Below are 22,765 nucleotides of genomic sequence, written 5' to 3'. Positions count from 1 at the left end.
AAAAGTCGGGAGAGACTGCTTTGTTTGGGGTGAAGGGGGGTGGTAATGAAAGCAGTGTTTAGTAGAATAATTTTTATTTTATTGGGCGTATAAGGCGAATGATAGACGTGGCTTCAACTCCCCAGTGTGACACATCTGGATAAAAGCATCAGCTAAATTAATAAATGTAATGTAAATGTTATAAATGTTAACTATTCGCTCACTTAAAATAATTCTGCTAATTGTCTGCTGGTTGTAAACCATAACAAATAGGCCACAAAGAAATTCCATTATAATAAATATTTTATTTACATGGATTTGTCATTGATTCATTGCACACAATATTCAATTAGGCTTAATTACAGAATTACAAAGGACCGCCTATCAACTTCAGAAATAGGTGAAGGCCTGTTTAGAACTGTTTGTCCAAAGAAATGCTTTTCCAATTTTGGTGTGGGCTCTGTACATGACAGGCTTGCACAGACCCAGACCTGAACCCCATCCAACATGCTCCCCTGTCAGCAGTCCACATACTTAAACTACATATAGTGTAACATCCTGAGACAAAGCTGCTGTCTTTACAGTTGGTGAATGTGTCAGCAGAGTCCAAATCTCACAAGAGGAAACACATGAATGTTCTGAGTAGTGACAACAAAAAAAGGTTTCTAAAGATCTCAAATGTTTCCTTTCAGTCAGTCTTATTTTATATTATATCAACACTTTAAAAACTCATCTTAACTTTGTTCCTCCAAATATTTCAAATTTACCCTCAAAATTTCAAATTTTCTCACTGCACAGCGGCTGCAGTGTTCTACAACTGTGTGTTTTTACATGTTGGTGTGCATTGTGATGTCAAAATATGACCACATCTTTTAATATGACTTTTACCTCCAAACATTGTGATATATATAACATTTAAAGTGTTATATATCCAAATCACTTTACTTCTTTAATTACGACTTTATCTCAAATTTAACTTCAAAACATAACAACTTCTTTCTCTACTGTTCTGATTTGTTTTCACCAGAGTGTGCTACAGTGTGTAGTTGAGTGTTTCTGTGTGTAGTTGTTGTTGTCATGAGAACGGTCGTCATGTGATCAGCTGATTGTCTCAGTTTAAACTCAGCCAGACGTTTCATCAGTTTCAGCCTGAACACACAGAAACACACGGTGAGTCTTTATTCTTCTCTTTAATTTCATTTATTACATCAGATTAACATTTATTAAATCTCAATACATCTCATTACATCACTGTACAGCGCATTAAAACTTCATTGGAAACTGATTTAATTCAGTCAGTAGCTTAAAGTTTCTGTAAATATCGAACAAAAATGCATTTAAATCTTTATATTCACACATTTGTTCATTAATTAATGTTCAATCTGTAAAATGTCAGATTTCATCAAAAAACCTCCCACATCATTTGAACAGAAGAAATTCCAACAAACGGTCTGCTTCTTTTAAAGGTTTTAATCAGCTGTTTAGTTTTAAAATCCAGTCCATGTTAAAGAAGATATTTATGTAATAAACATGTTCCTTTGTTTTTAAAGTAAGGGCATCAGTTATTGATGGCATCAGTTGTGTAACATGTTTTAGGGTGTGGTGACAAAGTGTAGCTTAAAAGCAGATCTCACACTGTTTTATATTACAGCAGCATTAATGCTCTGGCCTCAGGTCTGCTACATTATAAGAGACAGTTTGAATTTAGTTTTTAAAAAGTATTTTAAGGCTCCAACCTGAAGGTGGAGGTACTACTTTATTCTTCTTTATTACTGGATCCTTTCATTTGTCAGGACTGAACTATGAGTCAAATAAAACCGGTAAAAGAATCAGTCTTTAGTTGAGCTGGTCTGAACTGGTGGAGCTTTGAAACCAGTAATGAGGGCATGTTTCTTTAATGGATCAGAAGTGAAAAAGGAAACACTGATGTTTAAAATAAGATTTATTAAGATTTAAGGAATTTTATAAAAACAGCATGACGTTTCAAAGTGAGTCATTTTTCTAACAGAATAAATTCAGTCTTAATACAAAAGAAAAGCTTCGTGAAACATAAAACGCAGCTTTGTTTGTTTCAGCTCGCATGTTTTCTGTCTGACGTAGTCTGGTATGACCAGGAGCTAATGGTGGCTAACGTTAGCATACCAAGTAGAAACTGTTTCTGACACATCACTGACTTGTTTTCTAATTCTGCTGCTGTTCCAGATAAAATGATCAACGTTTTGTTGGTTTCACCATAAATGTAAAGCCATAATTCATCTATTCAGTAAATGTTTTGTTTTCAAAATGTTTTTACTGTTTTTTTAATAAATTTTTTTCATGAAGAATTTTAGCTGTAAACATTTTTTTTTACAAAATTTTGAAATCTTCCTCTTAACATAACATTTCGCCACTTAACACAATTGTTAGATTAAAGCACTAGTTTGCTGTCTTGTTTCAGTGGACGTCATGGAGCGTAAACTGGATCTGTCCCGTCTGACAGACGAAGAGGCCAAACACGTCTGGGAGGTGATTCAACGAGACTTTAACCTCCGAAAGAAAGAAGAGGAAAGACTCGGGTAAGCTTGTCTGTCTGTCTGACTGCCCTGTAGAGGTTTGCCTTCTGCTTGTTTATCAGGATATTTGATATACCTTATTATTTGTATCCCAGCATGCATTTCACGTGAGCCAGCGGTGATGGTGGAGGACTTGAGTCAGACTCAAAATGTTCATCCGTGAACTGTTCTGTCACTTTGTTCAGTTCTAACATGTTGAAATTGTCCTCCTGGAAATTTCACTCACATGTTTTGGGAGCTGCTAGCCAGGTGAGAGCTTCCAGTCACTGTCAATGTGATGACGGACCATCCTGAGCATAAAGCCAATGTTTAGTGTCATTAGACAGTTTAACAACAGAGTTGCTCTGTGAGGCAAATGTACAGATATCAGCACAGATACATAATCAATAAACAGATATATGTATATATATATTAAACATGTTGCTATGTCAGTGTTGCTCAGTCCCACAGTGACGTAAGTGTTTGTGACTGTTTCTGTAAATCGACTGCTTCATGTGAGTTTTGCAGGAATGTAAGCGTGAAAGACGTCGTTGTTGTTTCAGTCGATCACGACTCGGTCACACGCACCAGAGTCTGCAGCAGGAAACAAAACGCTCTGTGTTCCTCACTAAACACTGCAAGTCCCATCAGCCCCGGGGGCAATACACACCCAGAGAAACAGAGGAAACAGCTGGAGAGACAGCTTACAATTAAACTAAAGGAGTGAAATCAAGACGAGTTTTCCTGTGAGAGAGGTCTGAATCAGTGTGAGCTAACCGATAACTGATGATCAATAACGACATGACTCAGATGCAAAAAGCAGCTTCTGTCTTCAGTCTGAATGAATGAACTGTTCCTCTGTGACTGCTGGAAGCTGCTGATAATCTGATTATAACTGTGAAAATCACATTTCTCCTGAAGAAACACATGAACTCACAGACTGTAGTTTGATGGCTTATTATTTCCAGATAAACACATTTTATAAAGATGAATAGTAAACTAAGCTCTTTGATACAGAAACATTTCAATAACAGACACGTTTGACACAGACACAACTTCCAACTGCATACTAAAAAATCTAAACATAAATACAAATATCATAATGATCCTGAACAGAAAAGTCACAGTGGATGGAGTGAAAGAAAAAACTGACTCCAGAGTCATAGACTGATTTTCATAAATGTAAATATATAAATATTCCACAAGAAGGTTCAACAACAAAATTAATGGAAACAGAACTAACTGGTTTCATAGATACAAATATTTCCCAAATGTGTAGATTTACAGCTTTTCTCTGTTTTACAGTCACTTTGTCACTTTGATACTGATAGCAGGTAGCATTTAGGGGCAAAGAGCTGGGTACTCTCAACTCAGGCAGCCTGGGGGCAGTACAGATGGGCAGAGCTCCTCAGGAGATCAGGCAGGACACCGGCAACATGACTGAAGACCAAGACCAGAGACTGATGGCTGGAGTATGGGACCAGAGGACGGCAACAGAGCAACAGGACAGGACACCGGCAACTGAGAGTTGCTGCAGCTCAGCAGGAGTTGGCCAGACCAACAATAGAGAGTCAGACAGGACTTGTGGTACTTTAGTGGAACAGAGCAACTGATTTTTTGGTGCGCCTCTCTGTGGAGGTTCCCAGCAAAGTTTCTGTGGAGCTGGGCTGCAGGACCTCGGCAGCACTAGGTAATGTGGAGGACAGAGAGACACAACAACGGTGAGAGACACTTTTCCTTCTATAAGGAAACTGGAGCCACCTTCCTCGCCAAAGGTAGCTCCAGTCAAGCTGGAGGTGGCTTGAAATGCGATTGCAATTGGGTTTCTACAGATGCGTCTCAGTCTGGCCGCTCACATCATATTTCAAAGTGTCTTTTGAGTCACTTTCAACAACGACGTCAAATCCAAAGTGCATCAGAGTGGCTGATTAAAGTCCCGCTGCTGCTAGCAGAGCGGTATGGAGAACAATCCAGAGAAATAGGCTACTTCTAATAAGTCGTTATCACAGCAACCTATGCAGAGAGGTTGGAGCTGTCTGATCTGATCACTAGCAACAGTGCAGACAGTCAGTCTCTAAGATCTGATCTGAGAAACGAATCTTGTTAATTGAACTCATTCAATGCTTCTTGAGAGCTTCTTTTTTGCCATTTCATTTTAAATTCAGGTCCATCCAGGATCCTAAAATATCTTTAATGTGTTGATTAAACTTTCAGCATCACGAGTGAACCAGAAGTGAAGTCAGTGAGTTTGAAGCTTCTATCTTTTATTCTTAGAAGAAGCATCTTTAATGAGGAATGTGATTTGTTCTTCCAGCAGTATGATGTCAGCATGATGTGAATGTATGTGACAGTGAATTACAGCAGATCCACTGAGTTTAGTTCTGTATGTGTGGATGTTTTCAAACTGTGGTTCAGTTCCCTAGAGGTGGACGTTCAGGTTTAATGATTCAGTCACATGAAACACTAAACAAACTGTTCTTTCACAAGATGTTCAGCTGCTGCACCATCTGTTCCCTGAGACTCTGTCAGCTGTTCATTTATAACTTTAAATAATTCATAGTTTTATTGGAAAGTTTGACAGTGGAGAGGCTGACTGGAAACAGGGGTTATAACATGATGATGTTCAGTTCTGCAGCCTCTGTCTCTGGTTTTTAAGCTGGTTACTAGACGTTTGTTCTGGATGGACATCAGAGATCATGAAATCCTCAGGAAGTGGAAGTCACACTGAATAAATCAACATGTGTAATGACTGTCTGTTCAGATCAGACTGAGTTATGACTCTGAGAAAGAATATCACAAATGGTAGCCTAAGAAAACAGATCAGATAGATTCAGATAGGGCCTCAGTTTTAAGAGAATATATCAACTTTATTGACACAAAGAGGGCCACAAAATGTATTAACAGCAAACAATATTTCCTCCGCAGATACAGAAGTGGTTGGAAGATTATGGTCACAGCCTCGTTTCCTCTCTTGTTGTCTCTTGCAGTGATCTGAAGACTAAAATCGAGAAGGAGGATACAAAGCGAGAGCTGCTGGGTACTCAGAGTAAACTGTCTGACTCGCACTGCATCCGCTGCCTGCAGCCCTTTAAGTTCCTGGTCAACAGTAAACGTCAGTGTCTGGACTGCCGCATGTACACCTGCAAGGCCTGCAGCCGCTACAACAAGAAGGAGCACGGCTGGGTGTGTGACAACTGCCGCATGACCAGGTGAGACACCCACAGGTAGGTGTGGGTACTGACAGCACAGGTAAGGAACACATCTGTCTCAGATACACGATACACCAACACATCTAAGAATTCAGACACCAAAAAGAGATCTGTGGTGAGATTGTTGTCATTTTGTTTCCGATAATGATAAACTTTACCCAAAATGGAGCCTGCTCTCACTAGTTATTGTATATTAATGTGTTAGCACTAGCTAGCTACCCAGACAACTGTTAATTAACACTGTGCGCTAAAGTATTAGCAATTAAGAGCAAGGAGCCTACTAGTTATTTAAATTAATGTTTCACTATTGTGCTGCAATTTTAGCGTGGAACGTCAGCTAACAGTGTTTGCTAATATGTTAGCAAGAAGCCAGATATAAACGCCTACATGACCTAAACACATTGCTGTCATTTAATGTAATGTAGTTTGATATGCTAAATTGTTAGCCAGTAGCTTCGTAAAATATAATCTACTTGTTGCTTCAGTGCTCCACCTGTTCAGGTAAAGAGTGGAGTGTTTTTTGTGTTTATACCTGCTGCAGGGTGTTGAAGATCGGCACTGTGGGTTGGTACCATGACAACGTTAGAAACCGCTTCAAACGCTTCGGCAGCGCCAAGGTGATGAGGTCACTGTACAAGAGGCTGAACGGAGACGGTGAGTCTGCCTTGACATCACTGTTACCTGCAGGACCTGTGTCTGTGGAGGGGCCACATGTGGTCATCAAACCGTCAGCTGAGAAAAACGTGATGTATTTACTGAGTCACACTGAGGCTGTTGAACACCAGCAGACTGTGTTATTGTATTTTAATTAACTTGATTTGTTGTTTGCGAAGGCTCAAATAGATGTCACAGAACATGTTAGTTTTTATAATTCAGTAGGGAACAAATAATGATCATTAAATTAAGATTTATAAACAGAGAAAGATCTATCTGATAATCTGATCCAATCAGATGACCATTCTTCTGTCATCATGTTTATCTTGTAAACATGAACTATTTCTCTGTAGAAAAATATTATTGCTAGTATTACTGCTTATTATAATATGTAGGTCCCGGATACACTCAAGCTGAAACAGTCTGTGTGTTTATCTGAACATATGAACAAATTCAGATGCCAAATGCTACATGCTAATAACACTTCTTGTGTTTCTTCTTTAGGTGGTCGTGATGATGACACTCAGAGTATGCCGGATGTCCGCAGCCGTGAGTCGATGCTGAAACACTTTTTCATCAACAAATAAAGAGTTTGATTCAAGCTACGCACAGAAATTTTCAGTTAACAAAAGACTGGGAGGAAATTAGACTTTAAAGCTTCTTTAAAGCTTAAATCTGTTATCTGCTTTGACTTTGATGTTCAATTATTAAAAATTCTAAGCTTGAACTATATATTGTTTCTATAGATTATAAACACATTTGATATTCATGTTTGCAGCAGTCTTCTGTCTCCAGAAAATCTCAACATTTTGAATTTTTTAAATTCAATGACATGAAGACATGTTAAAAGTCAGTATTTCTACCTGTAGATGTGCATAATGGTAACGAGGATGACCATGGAGAGGCCGATGCTCAGCGCTACAAAGTGGTAACATAAAAATAATAAACTAAATCTTAGGAAAATGAATCAGATGAATCCTGCAGCTTTTAAACTCTTCTTCTTCTTTTCTTTAAGATGAGGAAAAGTAAACGTCTGCTGTCAGTTCATCCTATGGACTTTGACGCTGAGGAATATTTCCCTCATTCGAGACGACCGTCGGTACAGGTACGACAACACCTGAGACGGTTTCGCTGCAGCTCTCTTAATACTGGATAAAATAAAATAAATTGTCCCCATTAGTCACAAAGACACAAAACATGGGGAAATAGGGCTGAAAAATACCAAAGCCACCATAATGTATCTATGACTAACTGTTTGTATTTAACATGTTTTATGCAGCAGATGCAGGAGGATCGAAGCTACAGGAATGAGGACTGCGACATGTCCAACCACCGAGTAAACCGCAGAAGGAGTCTGGACCGATATGCCATGAGATCTGGTACATACACTCACCTAAAGGATTATTAGGAACACCTGTTCAATTTCTCATTAATGCAATTATCTAATCAACCAATCACATGGCAGTTGCTTCAATGCATTTAGGGGTGTGGTCCTGGTCAAGACAATCTCCTGAACTCCAAACTGAATGTCAGAATGGGAAAGAAAGGAGATTTAAGCAATTTTGAGCGTGGCATTGGTTGGTGCCAGACGGGCCGGTCTGAGTATTTCACGATCTGCTCAGTTACTGGGATTTTCACGCACAACCATTTCTAGGGTTTACAAAGAACGGTGTGAAAAGGGAAAAACATCCAGTATGCTGCAGTCCTGTGGACTAAAATGCCTTGTTGATGCTAGAGGTCAGAGGAGAATGGGCCGACCGATTCAAGCTGATAGAAGAGCAACTTTGACTGAAATACTCTCGTTACAACCGAGGTATGCAGCAAAGCATTTGTGAAGCCACAACACGCACAACATTGAGGCGGATGGGCTACAACAGCAGAAGACCCCACCGGGTACCACTCATCTCCACTACAAATAGGAAAAAGAGGCTACAATTTGCAAGAGCTCACCAAAATTGGACAGTTGAAGACTGGAAAAATGTTGCCTGGTCTGATGAGTCTCGGTTTCTGTTGAGACATTCAGATGGTAGAGTCAGAATTTGGCGTAAACAGAATGAGAACATGGATCCATCATGCCTTGTTACCACTGTGCAGGCTGGTGGTGGTGGTGTAATGGTGTGGGGGATGTTTTTTTGGCACACTTTAGGCCCCTTAGTGCCAATTGGGCATGGTTTAAATGCCACGGCCTACCTGAGCATTGTTTCTGACCATGTCCATCCCTTTATGGCCACCATGTACCCATCCTCTGATGGCTACTTCCAGCAGGATAATGCACCATGTCACAAAGCTCCAATCATTTCAAACTGGTTTCTTGAAGATGACAAGGAGTTCACTGTACTAAAATGGCCCCCACAGTCACCAGATCTCAACCCAATAGAGCATCTTTGGGATGTGGTGGAACGGGAGCTTCATGCCCTGGATGTGCATCCCACAAATCTCCATCAACTGCAAGATGCTATCCTATCAATATGGGCCAACATTTCTAAAGAATGCTTTCAGCACCTTGTTGAATCAATGCCACGTAGAATTAAGGCAGTTCTGAAGGCGAAAGGGGGTCAAACACAGTATTAGTATGGTGTTCCTAATAATCCTTTAGGTGAGTGTATATACAAATACATGTAGTACAAACAGTCCCCACAGAGTACATGTGCTTCACACTATTTATCACATCAGTAAAATTATCTGCAGTCTCTTACTGGTTGCTGTGAGATAGATGAATCAAACGTGAGGTAGTTGTACGTTGCAGAGCTCCACCTAGTGGCTGTTAGAAGAACATGATATTCAAGACTTCCTTTTGAAATGGCTGCAACCTCTCAGGAAAAGAAGCCAATAGTGTGGCTGTCTTGACAGAGAGGGACAAACAGTCTGAACAGTGCGTGCTGCCTCATTACTCTGAGCATATTGTCTCTCCCACTGTCTTTTGGTCTATGGTGTCGACTCTGGCTACTAGTTTGAGTCTCACTGAAGCTCAACAGATCCCTCACTGCAAAGATTTTCTCCCTGGTGTTCCGCTCCTTGTATCAGAGGGTTACTGTAGCTTATCCCATTTCTTTCCTCTGGTGCGTAAGTCATGGTGACACCATGTTGTAATGGGTTCTTTTAGTAGAAAGGACTACTTTGAGTTTAGCTTTCAGAACCTGTACTTGAACATGCAGTCTCATATTCCATGCAGGACTCACAGTCACACTTCAGCTAACTTGTATATTTAACTGTCTCTACTTACCTCTCTGTGTGTTGTCAGATGACTATGGAGACAGCAGGATGGTCCGGACTCGCTCTCTGTCAAAGATCAGCTCTTCGGTGGCTCGACAGCAGTACGTTGACACCTCAGACGAGGACGATTACCCGAGGTACCCTCCAATGTACCAACAACCCCCCCACCGCCGCAAGAACAGCAGAACCTCCTCCCAGGAGAACCTGGGACAAGCCCCGCCTGTAAGAGAAAACACCCAGTCGCAGTCACTGGTTGTGCTCCCTAACACTGATTATCTGTTTTACTTGTCACGCTCACCATAACACAGGAAGTGGAACATTTACACAACGAAAATTGGATATTTCTTTCTACTATGAAAATTCCAAGCCTGGTTAAAATCAAGGGCAACTGGACTGGATTGAAGATCCTTGAAGACTTGTCGCCTTTCTTCCAGTTCTCCAGTTCATTAGTGGATAATTACTAACTGGATGACCGAGGATCTTTACAGAAAACTACAGAAAACATTTTTTGCCATTGGGTTAACCCTAACTAATCATCACTCATTCTAATCCTCTTCTCTTGATAATCTCTTCTTTGGTTTTATTTTGCAGATGAACGAGCTGAACAAACGCATGTCTGCCATTGAGAGTCTGCTGAGCCGCCTGGAGGAGAAGATGACACCTGCTGACGAGGTGAGATGTGACACACCAGGTTCAAAATAAGCCCATCAACTTCTTCTTTAATTAAACAGTGAAATTCTGCCATCTGTTAATGACTTGGTTTTGGGTCTGGTTTTGACTACACAGTCAACCACAGGATCCTGCTATCCGCTCTCTCAGCAATGGGCATCTCGAGTAAAGCACTCCTGTGGTTCGAATCCTACCTCTCGGGGCGTTCCTACAATGTTTTGTGGCAAGGACAATTATCCTCCTCCCACTGCCTCTAAACACGGGTGCACCAAGGCTCAGTGCTTGGGCCCCTTCTCTTCTCAATTTACACCACCTCGCTGGGGCCGATCATTCGCTCGCACGGCTTCTCTTACCACTGCTACGCAGACGATACGCAACTCTACCTATCCTTCCCGCAGTACTGTCTATCAGACATATCTGCATGGATAAAGGCTTGCCACCTTCAACTAAACCTCTCTAAGACTGAACTCTTGGTCATTCCAGCCAAGCAATCTATCCACCATAACATCAAACTACAAACTGACTCCGCAACCATCAGTCCAACCAAGGTGGTGAGAAACTTGGGTGTCATGATTGATGACCAGCTGTCCTTTTCAGACCATGTTGCTGCTGTCTCTCGTTCATGCCGCTTTGCTCTATACAACATAAGGAAAATCAGGCCCTACCTCACTCAGTACGCTACCCAGCTTCTGGTACAGGCCATGGTTATCTCTCGCATCGACTATTGCAATGCCCTCCTAGCAGGTCTTCTAGCTTGTGCGGTGAAACCCTTACAAATGGTTCAGAACGCAGCATCGCGTCTGGTTTTTGATCAGCCCAAAAGGACTCATGTCACTCCATTACTCAGTGACCTCCACTGGCTCCAGAATCAAATTCAAGTCACTAATGCTGCATACAGAGTGACTACTGGGTCTGCAGCCATCTACCTAAACTCCATAATACAAACTTACGTTCCTTCTCGGCCACTACGCTCCTCCAACGAACGCCGACTGGGTCTGCCATCCCTTCACACAAAGCAAGCATCTGTGACACCACGATGGTGGAACGAGCTACCACACGACATCAGAGCAGGGGCGTCCCTCTCTAACTTCAAGAAGCTCTTGAAAACTCATCTCTTCCGAGAATACTTCCTCTTATAACACCTTTAACTCCTAACCTCTAACATGCACTTCCTGTGCTCTTCTTCTTCTATCCCCTACAATGATCTTGTATTGATTGCACTTTTTGTTTTGATTGCACTTTTTGTTAACTCTTACTTCCTTCCCTAGGTATCTATCCCATTGATGTGATATGGATTGTGAGCTCTTACTAGTATTTATTGCTGCTCTTACTAGTATGTAAGTCGCTTTGGATAAAAGCGTCTGCCAAATGAGTAAATATAAATGTAAATGTAAAAATAAATCCTGTTTTATTGTGACGTTATGGGATGAATTTCATCAATAAATATATTGTCTATCTTCCTGCAGACATCGACTCTGAACGAGGAGGAGAAGCTGAGGAGGAAGCTGAGTGAGCTGGCGGGGAACCTGAGTGATAAGGGCCTGTCGTCAGACGATGAGGCCGGGAAGAAGTCCTTCTCTGTGGGTAAAAGTCCGGCTGTCTTCAGGGGTGGCCCGGTGGTCCCTCTAGACTCTGTGAAGGACAAAGAACTGAGCTCATCCAGCGACGAAATGCCCACTGAGGCCCAGAAGGTAGGAAGGAGTCAGGACGGATAATCTGACCCAGCTTACTGTATGTACGGGCTCAAAATCAAAACCAAATGGGAACCTGGAAGTTTCCGAAACAACTAAAATGTTTCTGACCTTAACGGGGTGGTGATGGCGCATAGATAAGATGCTTGCCTTTGGTGTGGGAGACCTGGATTCGATTCCCACTGTAAGACATCCACCATTGTGTCCCTGAGCAAGATACTGAACCCCTCGTTGCTCCAGAGGCGTGTGACCTCTGACATGTAGCAATTGTAAGTTGCTTTGGATAAAAGTGTCAGCTAAATGAATAAATGACCTCATAGCAGAATACAACCTTAATTCACACCTCTGTGTCACACAGGTTTCTCTGTTGTTTTATAAATGTCCAGGATCTCATTTGTGATGAATGCCGTGAAAAAGCACAGCATGGCTCAACTTATTCCCCAGGAAAGTGTCTGAACAGATAAAAGAACTATACATTTAGAATAGGCTTTTTAAGCTTTAGTCATTGGAAGCACATTGTATTCTCCAGAGAAACATCATCAAATCATTATCATGACTTAGTATAGACTAATTACAAGAATTAAAGATTTGTATTGATAGTTAACATGGGTTGGTGATAGCGCAGTGGATAAGACTCATGCCTTTGGTGTTAGACCTGAGTTCGAATCCACTGTGCGACACCAATGTGTCCCTGAGCAAGACACTCTACCCCTAGTTCCTCCAGAAGTGTACAACCTCTGACATGTATAGCAATTGTAAGTCGCTTTGGATAAATGAATAAATGTAAACATTTCAGTGACTGAAATGGATGAAGGATGTTTTAAGGCCCCTAGCGCCCTCTACCAGATATTTTGATAACTTTGGTATTTAACCCCATATTTCAATTTGACTGTTATTTTTGATAGATATGTGAGTGTTACACATATTAAGATTCCCTGTAGGCAACAGTCAACAGTCACACTGCATGACTGCCTCCTCACTAACCGGCTGCCTCCTGTGTGAGTTAACAACCTTCAAAAGTCTTCGCTGCTTGTACAGCAGGTTGTTTAAATATGAAGGTCAGCAGCTACCTGCCTGGAACACCCGGAAACCACAGAGATCAGGCATATATCACAGAGTCCTTCTTCAGTGGTGTTTACCTAAGTAATGGAATAAACAAGGCAAAGAAACTCCAGGGGCCATATTACAGAAAGTTCCTATCTTAAGTCTTAAGGTAAGATAGGAAAGGTCTAAGATAGGATTTTCTCCAATGTGGTATTACAGAAGCAAATCCTAACTAAGTTTAGGAATCCTATCTTATCTCAGGTTAGGAAATCCTAAATACTCAATCCAACATCAGTTATCAACTTTACATGTTTGTTACCTAGCAACCAATGCCACTTTTCTCATCTCACTGAGCTAAACGGTATTTTAATTGCTGTTTTTTGGTCATTTTTTTAATGAAACATACAGGTGTTAATAACCTCCATCGAGATATCCAAATTCATGTAACGCTTATCTCAGGAGATTAAAGATTGAGATTGAGCTAAAATAGCGGACACAGTCACCGCCACATATCTGGCATCCAGCGGAGCGTTGTTAACAAGTGATACGAAGAGAAAGGCAACTCCAAAGAGTGGTGTTTTCCTCCTGTGCTCCTTCACTGACAGTGGCAGAAACCCATACTCTTCTCGGGAAAGCTAATAATGAAGGTAAAAAAAAGATGGCTAACATCATCATGTTTTTCATGTATTTCTTGAATTAATTAATTAATTCAATTAATTAACAAGTTACACCTGTTGATATTTTGTTGATTTTGTAAAAGCAATAAAAGAGCACCCATGTGGATTAAACAACTTAGCAAACACTACCTGGTGGAAAAGTAAAAGTTAGGACAGCTTAACAGTTATCCTAAAATTAGGAGAGTTTAATGAAGATTCTACAAAGTTAGGATAGTTCTGTAATACACTTTCCCTATCTTAAGTTAGGAAAGGAACATTGATTTAGGAACTGTTAATCTGCAATGGCCTTATTCCTATATCAGTTCCTAACCCTTAATACCATGGTTACCAAGCAGTTATGATTGGATCTGCCGGTTAAGAAGTTTCTGTAGTACGGCCCCAGGACCATATATAGGACCAAGATTTGAATATCTTGTTTGCTTCAGTTACTATCTTTTTCAAGCAAGATAGATCTAATGTTTTGTTATTGTAAGATGGATCTAGTTTCTTGTTCTGTATGAGGGATTTAATATCTTGTTCTTGTTAGATGGATCTAGTTACTTGTTCTTGTAAGGTCGATCTAATATGTGTTCCTGTATGATATATTGTTCTGTACAATGGATCTGACGTCTTGTTCTTGTAGATAGATATAATAAGATGGATCTAGGATCTTGTTCTGTTAGATGGATCTAATATCTTGTTTTTGTAAGATGGTTCTGATATCTTGTTCTGTGAGATGGATCTTTAATATGTTTTTCTAAGATAGAACTATCTAACTACTTTTTTTTGTAAGATATCTTGCTCTTGTATGATGGATATAATATCTTGTTTTGGTAAAATGGATCTAATATCTTGTTCTTTTAAGATGGATCTTTAATCTTGTTCTGTACAATAGATCTAATGTCTTATTCCTGTAAGAGGATCTAGTATCTTGTTCTGGTAAGATGGATCTAATGTCTTGTTCTTGTATGATGGATCTAGTATCTTGTTCTGGTAAGATGGATCTAATATCTTGTTCTTGTATGATGGATCTTGTATCTTTTTCTTGCAAGATGGATCTAATATCTTGTTCTTGTAAGATAGAATTACTATCTTGTTTTTGTAAGATGGATCTAATGTCTTATTCTTGTAAGATGGATCTAGTATCCTTTTCTTGTAAGATGGATCTAATATCTTGTTTTTGTAAGATGGATCTAATATCTTGTTTTTGTAAGATGGATCTAAAATCTGTTTCTAGTAGATAGATCTAAGATCTTGCTCTTGAAAGATTGATCTTTAATCTTGTTTTTGTAAGATCTATGTAATATGTTATTCATGTAAGATGGATCTAGTATCTTATTCTTTTTAGATGTAATATCCTGTTTTTGTTTGGTGGATCTAATATGTTGTTCCTGTACGATAGATCTAATATCTTGTTCTTGTAAGATGGATCTAGTATTTGTTCTTGTAAGATGGATCTAGAATCTTGTTCTTGTAGATATTTCTAATATCTTGCTCTTGTATGATGAATCTAATGTGTTGTTCTTGGAAGATGGATCTAATATCTTGCTCTTGTAAGACGGATCTAATATCTTGTTTTTGTAAGATGGATCAAATATGTTGTTTTTGTAGTAGATCTAATATTTTATTCATGTAGGTGGGTCTAGCATCTTGTTCTTTTGAGATGTAATATCTTGTTTTTGTTTGGTGGATCTAATATCTTGTTCTTGTAAGGTGGATGTAATTTGTTGTTCCTGCACGATAGATCCAATATTTTGTTCTTGTAAGATGGATCTAGTATCTTGTTCGTGTAAGATGGAACTAATATCTAGTTTTTGTAAGATAGAACTAGTATCTTGTTTTTGTAAGATAGATTTAATATTTTGTTCTTGTAAGATGGATCTAGTATCTCTTTCTTCTAAGATGGATCTAGTATCTCTTTCCTCTAAGATGGATCTAATAGCTTGTTTTTGTAAAATGGATCTAATATCTTGTTCTTGTAAGATGGAGCCAACATCTTGCTCTTGTAAGATGGATCTATTATCTTGTTCTTGTAAGATGGATCTAATATCTTGTTCTTGTAGATAGTTCTAATATCCTTCTCTTGTATGATGGATCTAATGTCTTGCTCTTGTAAGATGGATCTAATATCTTGTTTTTGTAAGATGGATCTAATATCTCGTTTTGTAATATGGCTCTTATATCTTGTTTTTGTAAAATGGACCTAATATCTTGTTCTTGTAGATAGATCTAATATCTTGTTCTTGTAAGATCGATCTTTAATCTTGTTTTTGTAAGATGGATCTATTATTTTATTCATGTAAGATGGATCTAGCATCTTGTTATTTTGAGATGTAATATCTTGTTCTTGTAAGGTGGATCTAATATGTTGTTCCTGTTCGATAGATCTAATATATTGTTCTTGCAAGATGGAACTAATATCTTGTTTTTGTAAGATAGAACTAGTATCTTGTTTTTGTAAGATAGATCTAATATTTTTTTCTTGTTAGATGGATTTAGTATTTTGTTCTTGTAGATAGTTCTAATATCTTGCTCTTGTATGATGGATCTAATGTCTTGTTCTTGTAAAATGGATCTAATATCTTGCTCTTGTTAGATGGATCTATTATCTCGCTCTTCTAAGATGGATCTGACATCTTGTCTTTGTAAGACAGACTTAATATCTTGTTTTTGTTCGGTGGACCTAATATCTTGTTCTTGTAAGGTGGATCTAATATGTTGTTCCTGTTCGAATGGATCTAATATATTGTTCTTGCAAGATGGAACTAATATCTTGTTTTTGTAAGATAACACTAGTATCTTGTTTTTGTAAGATAGATCTAATATTTTTTTTCTTGTTAGATGGATTTAGTATTTTGTTCTTGTAGATAGTTCTAATATCTTGCTCTTGTATGATGGATCTAATGTCTTGTTCTTGTAAAATGGATCTAATATCTTGCTCTTGTTAGATGGATCTATTATCTCACTCTTCTAAGATGGATCTGACATCTTGTCTTTGTAAGACGGACTTAATATCTTGCTTTTGTTAGATGGATGTAATATCTTTCTCTTGCAAGATGGATCTATTGTCTCACTCTTCTAAGATGGATCTATTATCTTTATCTTGAAAGATGGATCCAATATCTTGTTTTTGTAAGATGGATCTAATATCTTGTGTTTGTAAGACGGATCTAATATCTTGTTTTTGTAAGATGGATCTAATATCTTGCCCTTGTAAGATGAATCTAATATCTTTTCTTTGAAAGATGGACCTAATATCTTGTTCTTGTAAGGTGGATCTAATATGTTGTTCCTGTTCGAATGGATCTAATATATTGTTCTTGTAAGATGGAACTAATATCTTGTTTTTGTAAGATAAAACTAGTATCTTTTTTTGTAACATAGATCTAATATTTTTTTTCTTGTTAGATGGATTTAGTATTTTGTTCTTGTAGATAGTTCTAATATCTTGCTCTTGTATGATGGATCTAATGTCTTGTTCTTGTAAAATGGATCTAATATCTTGCTCTTGTTAGATGGATCTATTATCTCACTCTTCTAAGATGGATCTGACATCTTGTCTTTGTAAGACGGACTTAATATCTTGCTTTTGTTAGATGGATGTAATATCTTTCTCTTGTTAGATGGATCTATTGTCTCACTCTTCTAAGATGGATCTATTATCTTTATCTTGAAAGATGGACCCAATATCTTGTTTTTGTAAGATGGATCTAATATCTTGTGTTTGTAAGACGGATCTAATATCTTGTTTTTGTTAGATGGATCTAATATCTTGTTCTTGTATGATGGATCTATTGTCTCACTCTTCTAAGATGGATCTAATGTCTTGTTCTTGTAAAATGGATCTAATATCTTGCTCTTGTTAGATGGATCTATTATCTCGCTCTTCTAATATGGATCTGACATCTTGTCTTTGTAAGACGGACTTAATATCTTGCTTTTGATATATGGATGTAATATCTTTCTCTTGTTAGATGGATCTATTATCTCACTCTTCTAAGATGGATACAATATCTTGTTTTTGTAAGATGGATCTAATATCTTGTGTTTGTAAGACGGATCTAATATCTTGCTCTTGCTTTTGTTTGCATAAGTTATCTTGTTAACACAAGATGGAGCTAACAGATACAATATCTTTTGTGGATATTGTGGTGAGATGGGAACAGCAGCAAAATGCAAATATATAAATATAAAATTTTCAAGTCTATGTATATAACTTTCCCTGCGATGGTCTGGTGACCTGTCCAGGGTGTACCGCACCTTTCGCCCGATGTCAGCTGGGATTGGCTTCAGCCCCCTGCGACCCTGCACACAGGATGGATGGATGGATGGATGTATTTGTCACACTGGTATTCTTGTTTCCTCACTTACACAAGTGTACTATATGTCAAAAAGTAAAAATCCTCTAAAATACTTTAAATGATAAAAATGTTCATACAGACATCAACTCGTACATGTGAAAGTTACTCTTAATCCAGGACTAAAGGACTAAAGGACTGAAACCTCCTCCAGACTCTAGTATTTTTGCTTCCAGGCTGGTAGCTGCTGCAGGATCAGATTTTGTTTTCCAGCTGCTAACATCTGTCCCTCTACATGGCTTTCAGAGATCAACTGCTGCCGCCCTCTGTGACCTCACCACTGAGGTCTTGAGAACCATTAATGCCACAGAAAACGCAATGGTTGAATACGGTCTCTCAGAGCCGGCCGACAGATCCCACTTAATAGGGACTGACGTTAAGCAAGCAGATGATGCTTTCAGGGAACTTGAGGAAAATGTAAGCTTCATGAACTGCACGCCTCGTTTTCCCCCTAACCTCTTTTTGTCAAACTAAGCCAAACTTTCCCGCCTCATCTGAAGCATGACAGAAATGTCTGGACTGGCTTCAAATCACCCCGGCTGCTGTGTCTCAAACAGGGCTGGGTATCTGTAAAATATACTGGGCAGTACTGGTTCCAGTTTGGGTCCAACAAGAGCTGTTTTAACTAAAAGAGTTGAAAAGAGCAGATATTTGCCTCTTTCCTTTTACAGGTGGAAATTTCAATAATGAGATCCGATCGTACAAGGAAACGTCACAACTACAAGAAGACTTCCCCATTCTTATAAGTTCTTTATCCAATCTTTAAGAAATAAACTCTCAGAGAATAATAGCATAATATATACATTTATAAAACACATATGACTATTATATATATATATATATATATATATATATATATATGTAATAGTCCTATATATAATATCTTAAATGATCTCTTTGATTTAAACAGGAGAAATCGATAAAGGTTTGATAAATCGGCCTTTTCCGTTAAGAAATAATATTCCTTTCATTAAATAAGTCAACTCAAAAGTGGATTTTACACGAACAGAGAACCAGTCTGTGTATTTTGCAGTTATACGCAGCCCTGTTATTATTTTTATCAGTGGTGTGGAGGTGTGTTAGCGCCCTCTCAGGTGACACAGGTGTGTTTGTCGTGTTAACTGTCCAGGTGTACATCGCAGCCGGTAAGTCGTACGAACTGGAGTCGAAGCTGCGACGACTCGAGCAGAGTGCCAAGAATCGTTTTGGAGGGACGACGGACTCTGAGCTGTCGGAGCTGGAGGACGTGATGGCTCTGACAGCCGCCAGAGTCCAGAGTGCTGAGAGCGAGGTGGGTCGAGATGCACACCTGAATGACATGTAATAATTGGTTTGTTAGTGATGTAGAGTCATTCAGCATGAAAGAGGCGAAGGAGGAACTCCTGTCTGTGAGATAGTTTTCTTTTAAATATGAACTTAAAAATAACTACAAGAAAATTATCTTAAGGAAACTATCCTGTAAATATGAGGTCTCTATCACATGAGAAAACTTCAGAGATGTTTATAAGAAAACTATCTGGTAACCTGTATCTCATTAGAAAACGTAGTTTTATTACCAACAGTAGTTTTGTTTCAGTATAAAATCCAAATATCACATAAAAACTATCTATTAGTTTGAGATCTATATTTCATGAAAAAACTCCAGTATTGATGTCTGTCAAGGTTCTCGGTTATCAAAATGATATATAGTTATTCAAGGTGGACAAAAATCCAAGAGGCTTCTAAAGTTCTGACTGACTGGCATGGAGTCCCAGCTATTTAACCTCTGTGGGGTCATTGTTAAGATGATGGATACTGTTTGGTTTGTTAGTGCTCCTGGCTGTTGTGACAGCAGTCGTTATGGTCTTTGGAGACATCTGAAGCCAAGTCTGGACAACAGTTTTTGGCATTGTCACATGAGGCCAAATATCAGCATTTGTTTAATCTCCTGGAAAGAAATGTAGGGACAGCATTTTAGGTGGGGGATAAGTGGTGTTTCAGAACTCCTTCACTGTTGAGAGATGGTTTCTATTCTATGGTGAAAATCGCTTATTTGACTCCTCTTTCAAACCATCTACCCTCCTGTCCAGAACATGTACACTGTTGTCATCAAAAAAGTGTCCCTTGTCCTTCACATGTAAGTAAACCTCTGAGTCTTGATCTGAGGAGTTGGTTCTTCTGAGCCATGCATTTGTGTTGTGGTTGTTTTGTTTCCCCAATATAAATGTCTGTGCTCACTGCATTGGGCAGCATCCACTAGATTGCTTTTCTTGTGTTTAGGTGTGCAGTCTTTGGGCTGAGCCAGGATCTGTCTTAGCATGTTAACCGTATAAAACTTAGCGAGAAGGAAGTTTTTTTCTCTTTTCCACTTCCCACTTTAGGCATGGCTGTGGTGGTGTTAGCAGACTTTTGCAGCTTCACACGTGGCTTCAGTTGCACAACTGCTATTTACAATTTTGTTTTATTGACAATTTGAATATGTTCTTGTGCTTTAAGCTCTTATGTTTTTAAACCTGATGGACTGATGGATCAAATTGAGCAGGCTAACTAATGCTAGCTGTAAACATCTTTTTATTCTGTCGTCTCCAACTCTGCTATGGACAACAACATTCAACACATAAACGTGACCTGTTGCACTTGTCCTATCCAGCTTCAGGTCTATTGAATCCATTATGATCCATTAGAAAGAGACCCTCAGCTCATACATGGTTTTATTACCTGGACTGTTGTTACTCTCTCTACACTGTATAAATTGTATTACTTATTTATTATAAGTGCGCTTTCACAGGGTTTGTGGTCTTATAAGTCACTTTGTATTCATTCATTCAGTTCATTAATGATTATTTTACTTACTATAATCTTATAATATATAGCTCTTTTACTCAATGCTGTATAACTGTTCTGTTCTGTTTTGTATTGTTGTAAAGATCTTTAATCAAAATCACAATAGACTTGCATCTGAGCTAATTCTGAGATGTTACATCATTATAACAAGATAATGCCAACAGAAGTTTAGAAAATGGTGCGAATCACTTCCTGATTTGTTTATTCCCCCCTGCAGGTCTCTGATATAGAAAGTAAGATTGCTGCTCTGAACACTGCAGGATCAAAGAAGAAGGTCAGTCTGTTGTATTTTATATTGAAGTGAAACCACAATTAAGTGATTTTACGCATCATTTCACGCTGTTTAGTCTTTACTGACTGATTTTACAGGTGTATTTCAGAGGAAAAAATGTCAGGTATCTGTCAAAAGAGCGACTATCAACAATTATTAACAAACTAACTTTTTTCCCCCAAATTATCTCAAAAATTACAAAATTGTCTTAAAGTTACATCACTTCATCTGATAAAGTTCTGTTAAAATGATGAGATGTTTCTTTCACAATTAGTAGATAGTTTGATTCCCTTCTAACATGTCCCCATGTTTAAATTGGCTCCACAGGTTTTTGGATCTCATCAGAGGAAAAAGGCAACACAGGACTTCCCCAGTAAGAAACAGTTTTACCTCACGTGCAGATGAAAGTTTATTGGCTGCTCTCAGAGAAACTCATACAGCTGTCGTACTGCTACTGCAGGGCAGAAATGTTTCAAATAACAGTGAAAACTTGTTCACCACACTAACAAAAAGCATTTATTTCACTCAATAATGTAATTTTTATGAATGTGTTCTTCTTTTTCTTGACAGAAACCACTAACGGAGCTCAGTGGAAATCAAACGTGTACTGAAACTGAAAACCTGCTGGAGTTTAGAGACAAAGGAAAACTTAGAAAACGTTCTGTCCACAAACTTAATTATCATGTTATGTTGACAGTTTTTACATTTTTGGCACTAAAAATTCATTTTCTTCCCTGTTCAGTGTCTTTTTCTGCATGTTTTATGTCCTTCTTCTTAATTAAAGTTAAATATATGTAAAAATGTATTAATTTATTAAATTCAGAACAAAAGACGTGATGAAAAATAAAAGTTAGAAAAACGCTGAAAATGCTGATTAAATTCTCAACCTTTTGCTTTTTCAGCTTTACATTTGCCTTTAAATTGATAAAACAGGAAAGCTTTGATCTTGTAATAGAAACGTTCTACAACTAGTTACTGTAAGTAAAAGACCAACCAAAGAATTCATAATTTTTATTTTAGTTTGTACTTTACTACTAAGACACTGAAACATAATCCCAAATACATTTGAGTAAGGATTTACAAATTACAGTTTATATTGTATTTAGACAAAATATAAAGGCAAATATATGTACAAATTAAAAAAACATTATATATTTTAAAAAATGATAGAAATATTTTGTGTTCTGAAATAAAAATATCATAATTTCCTTTTTCAATGTTATCACTGAAGTGAAAAATTATTAAAAATCAATTTAGGATTTACAGTTACATTTTTAGTTAGTTAAATATCCTCAAAAAAATATCAAATGCATTGTTTTACAACTGAAATTATTTGAAAAAAAAAATTTCATTAAAAATGAATAAACAGATAAATCTTTATTTTGCCAACTGTAATTTTAAATTCTGAAAATAAATCAAAATTATGAGTCAGTTTTATCATTTTTGCTTTTTAAAATATCATTAAAAATTGAGCCATAAGATACTTTTAGGATTTTAATTTTTAAATTGATTTAATCATGGCAAAATTGAGCTTCCGTAGGTTTACAAAATGTTGAGAAGATTAAAATGTTTAGTTTGTTTGTTTTATTGATTATAGATATATAGAAAATACTGTATTGATCAAGTGTTGATCTGTGTGTCAGTGTCTGGCTTTCTGATCAATAAAC

The 22,765-nt window shown here is 38.0% G+C and overlaps 1 protein-coding gene across 2 annotated transcripts; it reads left to right on the top strand.

Annotated features, from left to right (window-relative positions):
• The first annotated feature begins 1,059 nt into the window (after positions 1-1,059).
• On the top strand, positions 1,060-21,835 carry mlpha (melanophilin a). Of its 2 annotated transcripts, XM_038719000.1 has the most exons (16): positions 1,060-1,149; positions 2,417-2,534; positions 5,498-5,719; positions 6,261-6,373; positions 6,878-6,922; positions 7,243-7,301; positions 7,389-7,478; positions 7,653-7,752; positions 9,615-9,808; positions 10,178-10,258; positions 11,722-11,946; positions 18,251-18,421; positions 19,134-19,295; positions 21,045-21,101; positions 21,426-21,471; positions 21,669-21,835. In XM_038719000.1, exons 2-16 carry the CDS (start codon positions 2,425-2,427, stop codon positions 21,707-21,709), a joined length of 1,716 nt encoding a protein of 571 aa, XP_038574928.1. In that variant the 5' UTR covers positions 1,060-1,149; positions 2,417-2,424; the 3' UTR covers positions 21,710-21,835. The 2 variants fall into 2 exon arrangements, with proteins under 2 accessions (XP_038574928.1, XP_038574995.1); XM_038719067.1 differs by lacking the exon at positions 18,251-18,421.
• The last annotated feature ends 930 nt before the right edge of the window (positions 21,836-22,765 follow it).

Source organism: Micropterus salmoides, unplaced genomic scaffold (genome assembly GCF_014851395.1).
Source record: "Micropterus salmoides isolate LMB-PRFRI ecotype aquatic unplaced genomic scaffold, ASM1485139v1 Ms_hic_scaffold_1, whole genome shotgun sequence".
NCBI lineage: Eukaryota > Metazoa > Chordata > Actinopteri > Centrarchiformes > Centrarchidae > Micropterus > Micropterus salmoides.
The sequence above is the reverse complement of the archived record's forward strand: the minus strand, read 5'-3'. Positions and strand labels throughout refer to the sequence as shown.

What these genes read in the sequence shown, in the direction of transcription:
- mlpha (XM_038719000.1), top strand. Translation starts at nt 2,425, where the DNA reads ATGGAGCGTAAACTGGATCTGTCCCGTCTGACAGACGAAGAGGCCAAA. An exon ending in CGAGACGACCGTCGGTACAG is followed by an intron (nt 7,479 to 7,652) that starts GTACGACAACAC and finishes TGTTTTATGCAG; the next exon opens with CAGATGCAGGAGGATCGAAG. An exon ending in TCAGGGAACTTGAGGAAAAT is followed by an intron (nt 18,422 to 19,133) that starts GTAAGCTTCATG and finishes TTAACTGTCCAG; the next exon opens with GTGTACATCGCAGCCGGTAA.